Source organism: Nelumbo lutea, chromosome 4 (assembly GCF_056320005.1).
Source record: "Nelumbo lutea isolate HS-2025 chromosome 4, American lotus-T2T, whole genome shotgun sequence".
Taxonomy (NCBI): domain Eukaryota; kingdom Viridiplantae; phylum Streptophyta; class Magnoliopsida; order Proteales; family Nelumbonaceae; genus Nelumbo; species Nelumbo lutea.
In genome coordinates, this window is record NC_142687.1 from 18,967,618 (window position 1) to 18,983,753 (window position 16,136).

Here is a 16,136-nt window from a genome sequence, read left to right on the forward strand (position 1 = left end):
ATCCGGGGGACTTTGTTTGCAGTGTACATATTTGCATTTGTACTCTCCAAACTGAGCCATTTCTAATTTGGTAAAGAGAACTTCATTACGCAAGCAAATTAATAAAGCTATATACATCCATAGTACCAGGTTATTTTGAGTCTTCACACTTCTGGTCCTGAGAATCTTATCTTGGTTCCCTATATATGACAAATTCAACGATATAACCCAAAATTAAAAGTCACATTGTCATAAGCTTCTGGACCTTAAATGAGCTTAGGCCTTATACCAGGGTATATATAGCCTTCACCAATCAGAAAAGGCTTCAGACAAATATATGCAAAATTCAGGAGACAGCGCCAGATATACAATCTGGAAGGTGATTATCGTTCAGTTAACATCATTAACTACTTTGTTGAGTTCCCAAATACCTGCAATGAATGGAATGTATCATCTTGTTACTATCACCAAAATCCAGTTAAAAAAACAGCAAACTTTCAATGAACATGCTCAATAATAATTAAAAAAAGCAACAAGTACCATGCTACTTTCATTCAAATCGGCAATCATGGATTAAGACTCCATAAAGATCTGCAAAAGAACGCCTTCCATGATATTGGTAGTTCTGTTAATTACTATCAGAATATATACTATTAGCAGTTCAGTTATTTGCCAGAGGCCAGATTATATGGTTCACTTGTTGTGTCACCAGTGCTTGTATCATGGCATGATTTTCCATAACAATATTAATATTTGAACATCAGATTGGGTGGAGAATCATTCATGCATATGAGAAAGGAGTCCCAAGTAAGCAACCTCACCTCAAGAAATCACTATTTTATATCTTAGCAAGGACTTAATACCATGAAACCCATACAATTTTTTCCCCTTAACTTGACATTTGGATGAAAAGTTCACTAACCAATACTAGTAAATTCAGTACTCACATAAAACTGCAGAGAACTGATGCAGTAGAAGACGACCTTGCACTGTAACAAACAGTAAGATTGCAGAGTAGACCCTAAAAATCTACTGACCAAAGTCTTCTGCAACCAAAGTAGAGGCTTCCAAAAACAAAAGAGATGGACACTAAAGTTCTTTGAGAAGATTTTCCAGAAAAGACATTGGGAATGGGAATTGTTTTGGTAACCTCATCAAATAGGAGGACCCTCATACTATTTTATCTACACAATAATAGCCTTTTTTTATGGGAAACAGTAACTTTCATTAGAGAAATGAAAAAATTACAGACTTACCACCTAAACAATGGATGGAAAAAGACAAAACTTACAAACAAAGCCTCCCTAGTAACTCCTTGCTTAGCTAAAGTGTCAGCCATTCCATTTGCTGACCTTCTTGCCCATTTATAATGCATCCCAATCTCCCTTGCTAAGCTAATAATCTCTCTTAGAGGCTGTCTAAGAGACCAAACTCCCAAGTTTCCAGATTGCATCCACCCTATTACCAGCTTGGAGTCTCCTTCTACTTCTAATTGCTGCATTCCCCATTGTTTCGCCAGTCTCAAACCTTGAAGTAAGGCCATTACTTCTGCCCTTACTGAATCTCCCACCCCAATTGGGCCCGAGTAAAGGGCCAAGACTTTACATTCCTCATTTCTGAATACACCCCCAACTCCCGACTGACTTGGATTACCCAAGGAGCTTCCATCAAAGTTTAGCTTCACCCTGAACTGAGGTGGTGGTACCCAACTTTCTTGTACCAGAGGGGAGGAAGGGGAGGATACAGCTATAGCACTCCAATTTCTAATTAAGTCAGCTGAGGAGAAGTTCTTGAAGAGATGATGTACTTTCAGCCAATGCATAACCTTGATGGTGACAACCTCAACAAGTGCTTCCTTAGATTTTCCTTGCCCTAGGAAAATCCTATTGTTTCTCTCTTCCCAAATTGGCCATAGGATGGCTGCTCTTGTTATTCTCCACATTACCCTGCTTTTCCTTGGTTGTCAGAAGAAAGTAGAGTAAAAAAGGTTCAGCACACCCAAGGGGGGATTCCATCTACAACCAAACAAAGAAGAGAACCAATCCCACAAATAAGAAGCAAAAGGACAAGAAATCAAAAGATGAGTCGCCGTCTCACCATTTCTTAAGCAAAGGTAATAGTCATGTGGGGAAAGGTACTAGTCTGGCCTTTTTCTTTGAAGTACATCTATAGTATTGATCTTTTGAAAAGCCACTTCCCAGAAAAAAAAACCCTACTCTTTGGCGGCACAGGAGAATGCCAAACTTCTTTAGCAGGAAAAGAGACAGATACAATAGAAGACTGAGCTAAGGCATTGAAAAAGGATGAACAAGAGAAAGTCCATGAAGAAGACTCTTTCCAAATTCTAGTATTTGGGCAGGAAAAATCGAACTCAACACAGTGAACAACTCATCTGTAGAAGCCAATTCTGAATCCCTCAACCCTCTTCTCAAACCCAAATCCCGAGTCCCCTTAGACACACCAAGTGAGGAGATGGTGTTGAATTTATTTAGGGAAAGAGAATACATTACCAGGAATCTATCCTTAAGGGGGTGTTCCCAAACCAAAGGTCCTTCCAAAACAGAATTTTATTACCTAAGCGCACATCAAATTTGATGAAAGGCTGAAAGGAAGGCAATACTCCAATAATTTCTTTCCAAGGGGAGAAATGAGAAGCCCTAGGGTTGACACCAACATCTCATCCATTAGCTGCCATCCTGTGAAAACTTTCCACCACCAAGTGCCACAAACTGTGTCCTGCTCCAAAGGAAATCTCCACAACCACTTTTCTAACAAAGCTACATTTCTGAATCTGATATTGCCAATGCCTAGACACCCCCCCCCCCCTTCCTTTATTCTAGAAACTACTTCCCACTTCACTAAATGATCCTTTTTTGAGTCACCTGGTTCCCACAGAAAGTCTTTCATTAGCTTTTCTAACTTATTGGCAACCTTGGTAGGAAGCTTAAAGGTAGACAGAAAATACACCGAAAGGTTGGCTAGAGTGGACTTGATTAAAGTGATTCTACCCCCTAGTGAGATATAATTTCTCTTCCACCCTGCTAGTTTCTTAGTGAATCTTTCCAAAATTGGGTACCAAAAATTTTTTGTTCTAGGATTTCCCCCCCAGGGGCAGACCTAAATATACTAGAGGCCAACCACTTACCTCACAACCTAAATCCCTAGCCACCAAATGCACTTGTAACTTCACCCCCGCTACATAACTCTTGTTCCAAATGATCTTTAGATTGGAGACTCTCTCAAAATGCATCACCACCAATCTCAAATTATCCATCTCCTCAATTTCCCCTTCCAAATGATATCATCCGCAAATTGTAGGTGAGTGACAATCACTTGTTGCCTCCCAACTCTCCAACCTTGTAGTGTATTTCTTGAATCAGCCCTAGAATTAGGACATCCACTACTAAGGTGAACTATGAAGAGGAAAGGTGACAAAGGGTCTCCTTGTCTAAGGCCCCTCGTTGCAGGAAAGAAGTCCCTAGCTACTCCATTCACTAAGATTGAGAAGTGACAAGAGGTAATACGACCCTTCATCCACTTACACCATCTCTCCCCAAAGTCTCTATTCCTCAACACTTCTAGCAAGAAATCTCAATCCACCAAATCATAAGCCTTTTCTAGGTCAAGTTTACAGATCATACCCTTTTCTCCTTTTCTTTCTTTGTAATCCACACACTTATTGGCTATTAAAATCTGATTGATAATTTGTCTCCCTTTCACAAAGGCCCCTTGATTCAGTGAGATTAAGGAAGGGAGGGCTTTCTTGAGTCTTAGTGCAAGAACTTTAGAAATTATCTTATACAGACTCCCAATCAAATCGATAGGTCTTAAAGTCCTTGGGCTGAACTGTAGGAACTTTCTTAGGGATCAAAGCTATGAAAGTAGCATTTGCACCCGTGTTTATTTTTCCTCTTTCAAAGAATTCCAAGAAAACCTCCACTAGGTCATCACCTAAGAAATCCCAACAGTCTTGATAAGAAGCCATAGTGAATCCATCCGGGCCCAGGGCTTTTGATCTTTCCATAGAGAAAACTACCTCCTTTATTTCTTGAACCTCAAACGGTCTTTCCAGGGGTTCCAACAATTCCCTTTCTCCAACATGCCACTCAAAGTCGGTTAGAGTCTCTCTTAATCTACTGGGGCTGTCATAAATGGATTTAAAATGCTCCACAAAAGCTTTTGCAATCTCTTCATCTCTTATTAGCACTGCCCCATTCCATTCCAAACTTTCAACTATGTTCTTCCTCCTTTTTCCACTTACCAAACTATGGAAAAATCTTATATTACCATCTCCTTCCTTCAACCACTTGCATCTTGATTTTTGTACACAATAATAGCTTTCAGTTAATACTCTACTGTTGTTTTTTTAAGACTTAAGAAAAATGTTCTTGTACATCTTGTACATGCTATTCTAGCATGCCCTACAAGGATTTTCAGTCCTATACTTTGCATGAGACCAAACCAGACTATTGACAAAATATAGTACCTATATACACTTAATTAAAGATCAATATTTCTCAAGCTGAAATGAATGAACTCGGTCTTATTTTGGGATGCAGGATAGAGACTTGTCCTAACAAAATATTTAGGATGCCACTAGGGGGAATCCTAATGCCAGCAACTTTTGGGATCCAGTTGTTGAAAATTGAGAGAAGAGACTTGACTCTTGGAAAAGAAACTACCTTTCTAAAGGCAGCAGACTTACCCTCATCAAAGCAACTTTTTCAAGCCTCCCTTCATAATACTTCTCTATTTTTAGGGCTCCTGCAAGGGTAAGAAATCATATTGAAAAACTTCAGAGAGATTTTCTTTGAGAAGGTGGTGATGAAAGAAGGGATCACTTGATACACTAGAAGAAGGTTTGTAGGCCAAGGGAGAGAGGCTTGGGGCTGGGGTGTTTGTCTGAAAGGAATATAGCATTCTCTGGGTTTCAGTATCAAAAGCAAATATAGGAAGAACAAGAATGGTTGGGACAGCAACCTCCTCCTCAATAGGTTCTCATCTAACCCTTGGAAAGATATAACTCAACTCTCTGTTTTCTTTAGCCCTTTCTTGAGAATCTGAGATATAGCCTTGGCAATGGTCATCAGATTAAGTTTTGGAATGACCTTCAGTTAGGCCCGCAACCCCTTTTTATCACCTATCCTAACCTCTTCCAGATAATAATGGATAAAGGGAGCTTGGTCTCCTCAGTAGTCCTTAGAAGATACCATGGTATCTCTTACAACTTCAGTTTCTGAAGAGCCTTGGCCCTTGACAGCTTGACTGATTCCAAATCCCTTGATATTTCCTCCTTGCTCTCTTCTCTCTCTAATATCTTTGTAGCCCCTTCTATCCCTGACAAACACAACTACTCTCCCTCCACCTGTGGCACCTTTCCTGTAAAATCCTATTTTCAGAGACTAGTGGAGGATTCCTCATTCTCCTCTTTCCCTAACAAAAGGACTTGGCTCTGTGTGGTTCCTCCTAGAGTGTCTTTTTTCAACTGGGAGGCACCAAGGTGGCTTGTGAAGGTATAAATACTTATGACAAAAACCTTAGGATGTGAAAAGGGTAACTCTATATCTCTTCCCATGTCTGTATTATGTGTATGAAGGATGGGGAACCCATTGGCCATCTTCTCATCAACTGTGAGGTTGCTCATAGATTGTAGCAGTTCTTTCTTGATCTCACTAGATATAACAGGTTCAATTGCCTCCCCTCCCCCATGGAACTTAGTGGAAGAGTTATCAAGCAAAAGGAATGAATGCAAGTTGGGTTTCAGGGGCAATTTCTATTGAAAGCCCATCATCCATGCAATACGAGTATCTGGGAAGAAAGCAACAAAAGAATTTTTGAAAACTTAAGGACCTCTCTTGAAGGCCTAAAAGGAAGGATCTTGGTGATGATCACCTCTTGGACATCAGCAAGTATGAAAAATCTGAGATCTTCTCCGGTTCTCCCAGTCAGGTTGATTTCTCCTCCCATAAATCTCATTCTGAGTTCATTCTTCAAATTGAAGACAATTGCAGAAGCAGTGAGGGCCATTAGAGAAGGGGAGGTATTAGAGGGTTATTCTCAGATCTCACGGTAACGTGGTCTGGGCTTTTAGTGAGCCTCTGGGGGAGGTTGATGCTGCAGAAGCTGAAATGAGAACTCTTATAGTGGGTCTCAGATTTGCAGCTCTCCACAACATCTCCTCAACCATGGTGGAACAGGATTCTAGATCTGTGATAAGCTGGATGAGTGGTGAGGAGGGAGGCCTGCAGAGATTTGACTTCTTCCTCAACGAAATCAAGGAAATCACAGCTTCTTTGAATTTGATGTGTCATGTAGGTGGCTATCCAACCATGCAACTGAAGTCCTGTTCCAGTGTTGAACAGTTCTCCATACAAATACTTAACTTGGGAAAAAGAAAAGACGATGATATTAAACCGATTTGGAATTAAATACCATTTAAACCTACAATTCAGACTAATTTTTTGCAGTCTGTTTATGGTTCTATGAAGTATGAACTAGGTAAGAGAACTTGGATTCATTAATTTCCATTTCGAAGTGCAAAATATCACAATTCCCCATGCTGATTAGTGCATACAAAAAATTCAAAAGATTCCCTATCCTTAGATTAAACATGTTAGAACAACAGTAAAAAAAAGACAATACAAAGAAAATTCGAAGTTCGAACTCGTGGAATTTGTATTATTGTGTGTGTGTGTGTGTGTCTGTAAAGTCATTAGTAAACATTTACTGAAACTAGCACTCCCCTTATAGACATTGATAGCCAGATAATACCAAGTAACACGAGAAAATCTAATGACATATATGAATCCCAATCAAACCAACTTTACATAAATAGAGAAGATACCGAGTGAGAAAAAAGAGCGATAGAAGAAGAGAAAGAGGATACCAATCCACCGGCTCCATGCATCTCATGGTTGGATAACAAACACGACATGGGGAACCTTCTTATCATCAAATGGCAAGCTTACGTACTCTTGCGCAAACTCCTCTGCAATCTCCCCTGCAAGCTCTCCATGTAACGCCTTACAGTGCATATACAACACAGTGCTCGCTGATATGCTATGAAGCAGAATTAACATAATAAATGCCGAACCAACAACAGTCCCCACTACAGACATCCAATCCTTCAAATCACCCACATTCATCGGTTCCCAGTTGCCCCACAACATCAACCCAGAAATTAAACCAAAAAATAGCAACAGATAAGCTGCAACACCTCTCATCCCCTTTATCAGGTACGAACTCCGCCTCAAAGGTTCCACTCCCCAACTCGACTCCACCACCACGACCACACAAGCTAAAGTCCAATTCACCTGTAAATACACGGCCACTAAAACTAAAACCACCAAGCCGATCGTGTAAACAACTGTAACGCAAGTCGAAGATTGCGAGACATCGAATCCTAGAAATCCAATCCCCTTAATCAGAAAAAACATGACGAGGCCCAGAACAACAGCTATTGACAAGACGATAACTTGAGCGAAGAGAATCGTTACAAACAGGCGAATGAAAGAATTCGACAGCGATTTGATCGCAGATATCAGTTTTACTGGTCGCCCAAAGAATCCGTGGAACACGCTGTACGTGACAGTTCCTGTCGCGCAGAGAGAGAGGATGAAGGTTCCGAAGGTGAAAAGGAGACACAGAACGACGGTTTTTATGAGGAATCGCTGTTCCGGAGTGTAACGGAGGAGGGTTTCGGTTGGGCTCGTATCGGGCGCGGTGACGGTCTGTTGGAACGTCGGATAGAAGATGAGAGAGAAGGAGAGAGGGAGAAGGAATAGCACCGAGAGGGCCAGGAAATGGCGGGAATGAGCGTTCACGATCTTATTTGATTCCGACAACACGTCCATCAGTGTCGCCATCACCGATAACGAATCGATGCCGGAGGAAGAAAACCAAAGAGAAGAATCACAGTTCACGAGGAAAAGAGGAAGAAGAAACTTGCAGTGATGCAGAGAGGTGAAGGAGAAAACGTCCGGGAAAGGTCGACTGGACGATACGATGTTTCTTATCCTACCTGAATAAATAGTCCTTACTAGTTATACACCATTAGATTTTTCACAATATTTAACAGAACAATCTCTATGGGGATCTAACGATGTGATTCTTCAACATTCTCGTGGAATAACAGTTTCTGGGAAGCGCCGGGGCGCACAACGCATTCTCACCGGATAAACGAAAGCAGTCTAATTCAAGATGGGCCCACGGTAATACCATCGAAGGCTTTGATTTCGTCACTCCGCAGTGGTTTTGGGCAATCCATGTGAACGCTCATAGGCACAGATGACAGATCGGACGGTTAAGGATCAATTCCTTGATTCCTTGTTATTCACACTTGTAACCGTCAAGTATAACGGAACTTTGGAAAACGAAGCCCGTTTCCGACAGAAGCTCCGTTACGTATAAAATTAACCATTCAAAGAGAAGAAGCCCCACCAACGCCGAACGACCAAAGTCGTCAGTCCATCCCGTCAGAGCTGGATTGATTGCAGAGCGAAGATTCGGTGTATTCTCAGTTCTTCCTCTCATTGTTTATAGTTGCGACTCCGGACGGATTTCCGCCATGGAAGGTCTCTTCAATACGTCCGAGTCCCTGCGAGTGAACTGATACACGTGAATACGACTGAAAACCGACCATGGCGTCGCTCTCCCGCTCTTTTTCCACTACTTCCGAAATCTGAAATCGTGTGTTCTGCATTGCAGCCACGCCGTTAATAAGGTCGAGTTCACTTCTACGGCCACCGAATGCATCGATTTCGTGAAATGATCAGGTTCTTCACTTTTCCAGATCTAGATCTCGCATGCTCGTTTGCCTTTGTTAGTGTTAAAGACTATGTAGATCAAACCATTTTTCCCCTTGATTTACAGAGGAAACTGTAGAATTTGGTTTCGTATACGTTCTGCTGTTGGGATACTTTGTCTTGTTGGCCTTGTTTGTAGTTCTTTTCGTGCTACAGTCAAGGATTTTTAATGGAGAAAAGCTCATTCATTTTTTGTTCTTGTTTGCTGAAATTCAGTTCCGAACTCAAAGAGTAAAGATGGTTATACTTGAATTTTGGAATGGAAATTCGTTGTTGCGAGTCCGACAGACTATTTGGTCTCCTATTACCGTTTTAATCATATAACTAGAACTATTGAATTTCTGAAGATATTGATGAAGATGGAGGTCTCTGGTGAGCATTCTTGTAAAATTGATTCAGAGTTGTTGAATGATGGAAGCTCTGAAGTATCACATTTGCAGAGCATTGAGCTGGAATCAACGGATACTGGTATCCGTAGGAGCCTTGGCTCAGATCAACAGTTTCATTCCATGGGTGCACTGGAGATCTTGAGGGAAACTGTTAGGATCCTTCGTTACAATTCCCCAGGTTTCATGATGATTGCAGCAGTGCTCATTTGCCCCGTCTCTGCTGTAGTCCTCTCTAATGTTTTAGTTGATCATTCTATTTTAAAGAGACTGAGTACTAGACTTTTGTTAGTTGCGAAGTCAAGTGGACTGCCGTTGGACCCCTCTATTAAACAGTCATGCCAACGTTTATCAAATATAGCTCTCTCTGCCGCTTTCTGCTTCCCTTTCTACATCACGCTCTTGCTATTATCCAAATCTGCCATTGTGTACTCTGTAGATTGCACATACTCCAGAAAGAAATTCAATATATCCAAGTTCTTTGCATTCATTGTCAAGATCTGGAAACGTCCGGTTTCAACATATGTATGGGCATGCATGGTTATTGTGGGTTGTCTAGCCATGTTTCTTCTTCTTATGGTTGCTATTTGCAACATGTTCTTTATGGCAGGATTTCCATCTACCTTACTTATCTATCCAGCTATTATGGTGGGATTAGTATTCTCCATTCTTTTTGCCAATGCTATTATCATCTGCAATCTTGCAATCGTAATTTCTGTTTTGGAGGATGTGTCAGGCCCACAGGCTTTGCTTAGATCAAGTGTCCTAATTCAGGGCCAGACCCAAGTCGGTCTTATGATCTTTCTTGGATCAACAATGGGAATGGCCTTTGTGGAGGGGTTGTTTGAGCATCGAGTGAAGACCCTAAGTTATGGAGATGGATCTTCCAGGATATGGGAAGGTCCTCTTCTGGTGATTATGTATTCATTTGTGGTGCTTATGGATTCTATGATGAATGCAGTGTTCTACTTCACTTGTAGATCTTCTAGTATTGAAGCCTTGGAGGGAGAGCATCACACCCCATTGGAAGTTATGGATGTTCCCTCTGGATCAGCTGATATTCAATGACAGATCCATACACAATTAATTCTATCTCAACCTCTTTTTTCTTAATGAGAAAGGTGGATTTTTTACTATTAGTCATCAGAGGCTCTTAGATTATCATTCAATTACTTGTTGGCATGTATTTTTAATGCTGTTGCTTCAGTTTTCTGAAAACAGAAACATCCAAAGGCCTTATTACTGCAATGGCGTTGATCATATGGAAGGAATTTTGGACACAATTAATATCACTTTTTTGTATACAATGTATTTCTTTTCTTGCCAGCTATCAAAAAATACAAGGTTACTTCAAATTGTTTCGTAAAGGTTCATTCTTCTGTTTTGTTTCTGTACAAGTACATTGCAACCATAGTTCAACATCTTTCAAAATAATACATCAAAATTTCCATTGGAATTATCTTTTTGTGAGGTGTATATCTTCTTTTCTTTCACCAATTTGGCATAGTACTTCTATGTCCAATAAATTTTATGGATGGAATCTTGTCAAAATGCACCATCATTTTATTAATTCTGAAGTATGGATAATGGTCATGGAAACACATGAGCAACTTGTTCCTTTTGAAATCTCTGATTATTTTCATTATTTTTGTATAACAATGATTAAATTGGGTTTAAGTTGATAATGCACACCGGCAGTTTTTGATGGCTTGTATGTTGGACCACATTGTCTGCTAATGTCTATCAGAAACAAAGGCCTACTTGCAAATGCTTGTATTGATTTTGCTTCTCTTATGAAAGAAATGATTTGAAGGTCTCGGCTTTGAAAAAGTGGATGTACTCTTGGATGGTTGGAACAATCAAACATGATTTATGCAACCTATTGCTAGGGGTGGCAACGAGTCAAGCTTTTCACGAGCTGCTCGAGCTCGACTCGTCTCGGTTTGATTTCAATCGAGCTCAAGCTCGAGCTCGAGCCTACTAGAGATCAGCTCGTGAGGCTCGCAAGCTGGCTCGAATATATATATATATAAAATATTTAATATATATATAATATAATATATAATAAAAATATTATAATTATTAATTATAATTCTTAATTTTTTTAAATATAAAATAAAAAAAATTATATATAATTTTTATTTTTATAAAATATAAAACAAGCCGAGTCGAGCTCGAGCTTATGAACTCTTGAGTCGAGTCGAGCTCGAGCTCAAGGTTCTTGCTCGAGCCTTGTAGAATAGGCTCGAGCCGAGCTCGAGCTTGGTACTATTTGGCTTGGCTCGGCTTGAAGTCGATGTGTTCGATCTTGAGAGAAAGAGAATACACGTCAGAGGCCCTAGGTGTTATCCCAGGGACGGGGACTTTGACGGTCAAGTTAGTCAAGCACATAAGAGGGCTTGGACGACGAGCTAAAGAGCAAGAGCGAGCAAGGTGGTTTACCTAGAGAGGGGGATCTCTATTTATACTCGACTTTGCCCTGGGAGTGGTTGGAGGTGGTTGACAGCGGACGACTAGGATTGCATCCATCCGATGCCACGTGGTGCCATCCTAAGCCCTGCCTATGCGCCTACATCACAACCAATGCCAGAATGTTTCTGGCAGTGGCAGGGCTCAAATGATTATGATATCGCTTTTTTCCAGGATTAGATTGTCCACTTTCTTTCCCAGGTGATTTGGAGTTGTTACATAGGCAATACAGTTAGTCTTTTGCAACTTGTATGTGATTAGGTATGAATGGTGGATGCTATTCAGCAGATTCAGACTGGGTCAGCTGGTATAATATACTACTCAGCAATAACAACATTCTGGGGGTATTCCTGCCCACATTCTTTCCTGTGAATATTGTAAAGTTCACCATCAGGTCATCTTTCTATGTTCAAATGGCATGCTGAAGTAGAAGAGGAGCCTTTCCTTAAGGATACTACTGAGCTTTGATTTCCATTTGTGAACCCTTAGGCTATGTTTGGTTTGAAGGAAAAGGTAGGGAAAGGAAAGGAAAGGTAGGGAAATCTATACAAGGTTTGTAAAGGTTTCCTTACCTTTCTCTTCCTTTCCCTACTTTTTCCTTCAAACCAGACACAGCCTTAGACAATATTGTTTCTATGGAGATATTCCCTTTAGAAGCTTCTGTATTTCTTATTATTTTTGCAAGTTCAATTTGATGTTCTGCAGTTCTTTATCAAGGAAATCTTATCCATGACCTCATCTAGGGGTGCAAATCGGATACCTGATTTGAAGATTTTACACTGCATCAAGGCCACGTTTCCAGGCTGGGCCTATTCAAAATTTAACAAAATCCCAACCCAAGCCCACCCAAGTTGCACCCCTAATCTCATCTTGAAAACATAACCAGCTCTTATTCTTGAAAACTCCAATACAAGGTTATTGTCATCTTAATTCTTAAAGCTTAGTGGATTTGGTTCAGGGCTGCTTGCTAAAAAACGGTTCAATCCACTGAAGCTAATACTGTCCCCGAAAATCGGATCTTATTTGTAGCATCTATTGAAGGTACATTCAAATCTAAAGGTCCCAAAGAGTCAGGCTGCAATTTGTAACATACCAAGAAAGACCACAAAGTAAGATTATCTGTGGGAATCCAACCAGAGAGTGTGGATAGATTTTTAAGATTTAGTCCATGTACCCAATATATATCTGTAAGTTCACTGAAATCCTTAGTAGAATTCTTTGGACTGAGGTCCTTAGAAGAATTCTCTGGACTGAGTCCCTTTGGAGAGTTGTCTGAACGGTAGGCATATCAGACTGACAATTAACCGCCAGTCTCCCTCACAGGCAGAATCATCTATTGGCCGTACCTCATGCAGCTCCTACAGAAACCATATCATTTTCACCTTGTGAGAGAAATTCTCGCTTCAACCAAGCAGTAAGAGAACACCTGAAAGGGAATACGGAAATACAACCTCGGTCAAGGCCCTGAGACTCAGAGAACTAATACTGGAAATCTGTTTGCAAGTCCCAAACGATGCACTTTGGGATGGACTCCTGATCAAGAGTGGGCGCCTTTTGAAATGAGAAGGCATCACGGGTTTCTTCAGCATCCCAGAGGGTGAGAGGGATGTTGCATGGGAAACCTGAGCTGATTTTAAGTTTATCTTTTCTTGGTGACCAGCTATATGAGCAGAAATTGCAGCATCAAATGAATCACAACTAAATGGGATTTGCTGAAAATACTGAGAACTTCCCAAAGCAGGTGGGTCAATGCAGTTGTTATCTGCAGCACGAGAGATGCTTCTGAGAGTAGGTCTCCAATGCTTGGTTCTCTATTGGGGTTTTCTTTCATAGTAATTCTCATGCAAGTCTTTTGTCGCTGGTGTAGATGAAATACGCCTATGGTTTTCCGTCTTTGTGACATAGTTGGGCGACAAACGCCTTTAAAATTTGATATGCTTCAACACGTTCAACTGTTTCTACTGGTCTATTGCTCATCTCTTTTAGCCATTTAGATGGTTGATGAAAAAAATAGATGACACCGGCATTTGTGTCTTTTCGCATGCCATTTAACGACTGGTTAATGGCAGGTATTAAGTTGGTATGATTTGGAAGTTTAGATATTGGGTTGGCACGTTTTGAAGTTTGGTGATTAAAGTGAGACTAAGCCCAAAGTACAATGAGAGAAGAAACCTTCTCAGGTTGAGATATTTTATATTTGGGAAAATTTCACTTTAGTACCCTAAATTTTGGGGCTAGTGTCAAGTTAGTATCTGAACTTTCAAACGTGTCACTGTAGCACCTAAACTTTCAAAAAGTGTCCAATTGATCTTTGTCGTTAACCAATCGTCAGTTATCTGTTGAAAATATTAAAATTGCCCTTCAAAAGAAGGCATTGTTCATTGTCTTCTACCTTGAGACTGAACTGGTTGAAGTGTTTGAGATTCTGGATTGGATACAACTCATGAGATTAACCTTGAAAGTCCTAATACCTTTCTTGTCATCTGAATCCAATATCATCTGAGGAAAAACCTAATACCTTCCTCAAAAGCAACTTTAGCAGGAACATTGATACAACTTAACAGAATTATATGGTTTTCAAAACCAGACTAGACCGGAAAAATTGAGAACCGGTCAGGTGACCGTTTTTGTTTTTCCCCAAAACCGGATTTTTGTCGAAAACAATTGATTTTAGTCAGCAAACCGCTGACCCGGACGGTTAACTGTTTGAATGGTTTTCACCGTTTTTTTATTTGTTTTTTATTTTTTTGTCAGAATCGGACCCCTAACCGATTTGTTCTCCAGGTCGATTTAAAAACCTTGCAGAATTATACTTCTAATAGGTTTTGTACTCACCTAAGCTCTAGCAAACTCTAACTTGTTGCCCTTGGCCAAGAAATCATCAACAGCTTTCTCAATCTCAAATGTAATAAATCCAAAACCATGAGAACGGCTACTAGCATGGTCCCTCCTGATTTGATGCTCCTTGATCTCTCCAAACTTTGCAAAGAAATCTTTTTACTCATCTACCCTATTCAAAATGAAAATAAGATTTAGGGAGAATGACAATTCAGCCTATGATCAGAATTCATAGGCCCAAAGTACACTTGGGGTAGGTGCTAGCTCGGAGTTGATGTCAGTTCATGGGTAGGTATAGGTGCATAGAGTGTCGGTTTTTTACCTTTTCAATGTTTATAGATTTGCAAGGAAATTCAGAAATCTGCATTAGGCCTATCTGTACTTTTCCGTAAGATTTATGCTTGGATCAGAAACAAAGACAGTCAACAAGCTTGCATAGATTGTCTAATCATTACAGATGCCTAGTGTATTTTGTCACATGTCAGATGTCAAACCTAAATTGAACATTGCAAGTTTGTATTGGATAGATATTATATTTTATATATTTACTAGCGGGGACCCGTGCGATGCACAGGATTTGTTAAGGAAAGATAAACAATAAAACACATAAGAGTATACAATTGTTTTATATTTCTATCTTTTTAAATAATGATTAATTGTTTATATTTTATAATACTTTTAATAACTTTTTATAATACAAAAATAACAATAATTTATTTCAGGTAAGCTTGTTCATCGAATCAGTGAAACCAACCAACCCGACCAATTTGACCCAAATTGCTCAGTTTCTAATATTTTCGATTGAAAATAGGATCAGTTTCGCAGTGGCCATTTGTAAATTGACCCAATCACAAACATATATATATATATATATTTTTTAATATAAATTTTAATAAGGAAAAGCGGGGAAATTCCCACATTTCTTAGTCTCAAATATTTTATATTATAAATATAGTTTTTAGTAATGCTAATGTAATTTTTAAAATTTAAAATTAAGTTTTCAACATAATCTTTTAAACCAATTGAGCAAACTGAAAATCAACCCAAACCAATACAACCCGATTTATTTGGTATTCACTAATGGTTAGTAGATTTCGGGTAACCAACTCCCCAACTTGACCATGTCAATTCGATTGGCCAAATAGCCTAGAATTGAACTAAACCAAGCAGTGATCAACACTTCTAGTTTCATCTAAATTAATATTTTAATCTCTAAAAAATAAAAGTAGTTTAATCTCCAAAAATAATTAAAAATTTATAGCAGAAATGCACAATGGTTGAACATATATTGATAATGAAAATAAAATAAATAACTAATAAAAAAAATAATTACAATAATTACAAAAAATACTAAAAAATATACTAAGTTAGTCAATAAATATTGTAATCTCAAATAATAGTTTAATCTCTAATAAATATCAATGAATAAAGTACAACAAAAATACAATAAGTATAATAAATTAAACTTAAAAAGTTAAATAATAGTAGTTTAATGTCCAATAATTATTAATTTTTTTTTGTTAAATAACAAAACAAATATAGATTTATACATAATTACAGAAAATATATTTATAAAAAACTATAAATAATTGCGGAAAATACAATAAATTTTAATTTTAGTATATTAAATATATAATAAATATAGATTAAGATTTTAAAA

At 39.0% G+C, this 16,136-nt stretch overlaps 2 protein-coding genes across 3 annotated transcripts; one reads left to right on the plus strand and one right to left on the minus strand.

Moving 5' to 3' along the window:
* Nucleotides 1–66: 66 nt before the first annotated feature.
* Nucleotides 67–8,197, minus strand: LOC148854357 (uncharacterized). 2 transcript variants are annotated; one of them, XR_016112782.1, is made up of 3 exons: nt 6,866–7,985; nt 520–570; nt 67–410 (listed from the first exon to the last, which is right to left on the minus strand). XR_016112782.1 is itself a non-coding variant. In XM_088983789.1 (2 exons), exon 1 carries the CDS (start codon nt 7,842–7,844, stop codon nt 6,888–6,890), a length of 957 nt encoding a protein of 318 aa, XP_088839915.1. In that variant the 5' UTR covers nt 7,845–8,197; the 3' UTR covers nt 67–410; nt 6,866–6,887. The 2 variants fall into 2 exon arrangements, 1 of the variants encoding a protein (XP_088839915.1); XM_088983789.1 differs by lacking the exon at nt 520–570 and having other exon boundaries at nt 6,866–8,197.
* A 217-nt stretch (nt 8,198–8,414) lies between these two features.
* On the plus strand, nt 8,415–10,628 carry LOC148854358 (uncharacterized). Its single transcript, XM_088983788.1, has 2 exons — nt 8,415–8,753; nt 9,000–10,628. Exon 2 carries the CDS (start codon nt 9,137–9,139, stop codon nt 10,235–10,237), a length of 1,101 nt encoding a protein of 366 aa, XP_088839914.1. The 5' UTR covers nt 8,415–8,753; nt 9,000–9,136; the 3' UTR covers nt 10,238–10,628.
* Nucleotides 10,629–16,136: the final 5,508 nt, after the last annotated feature.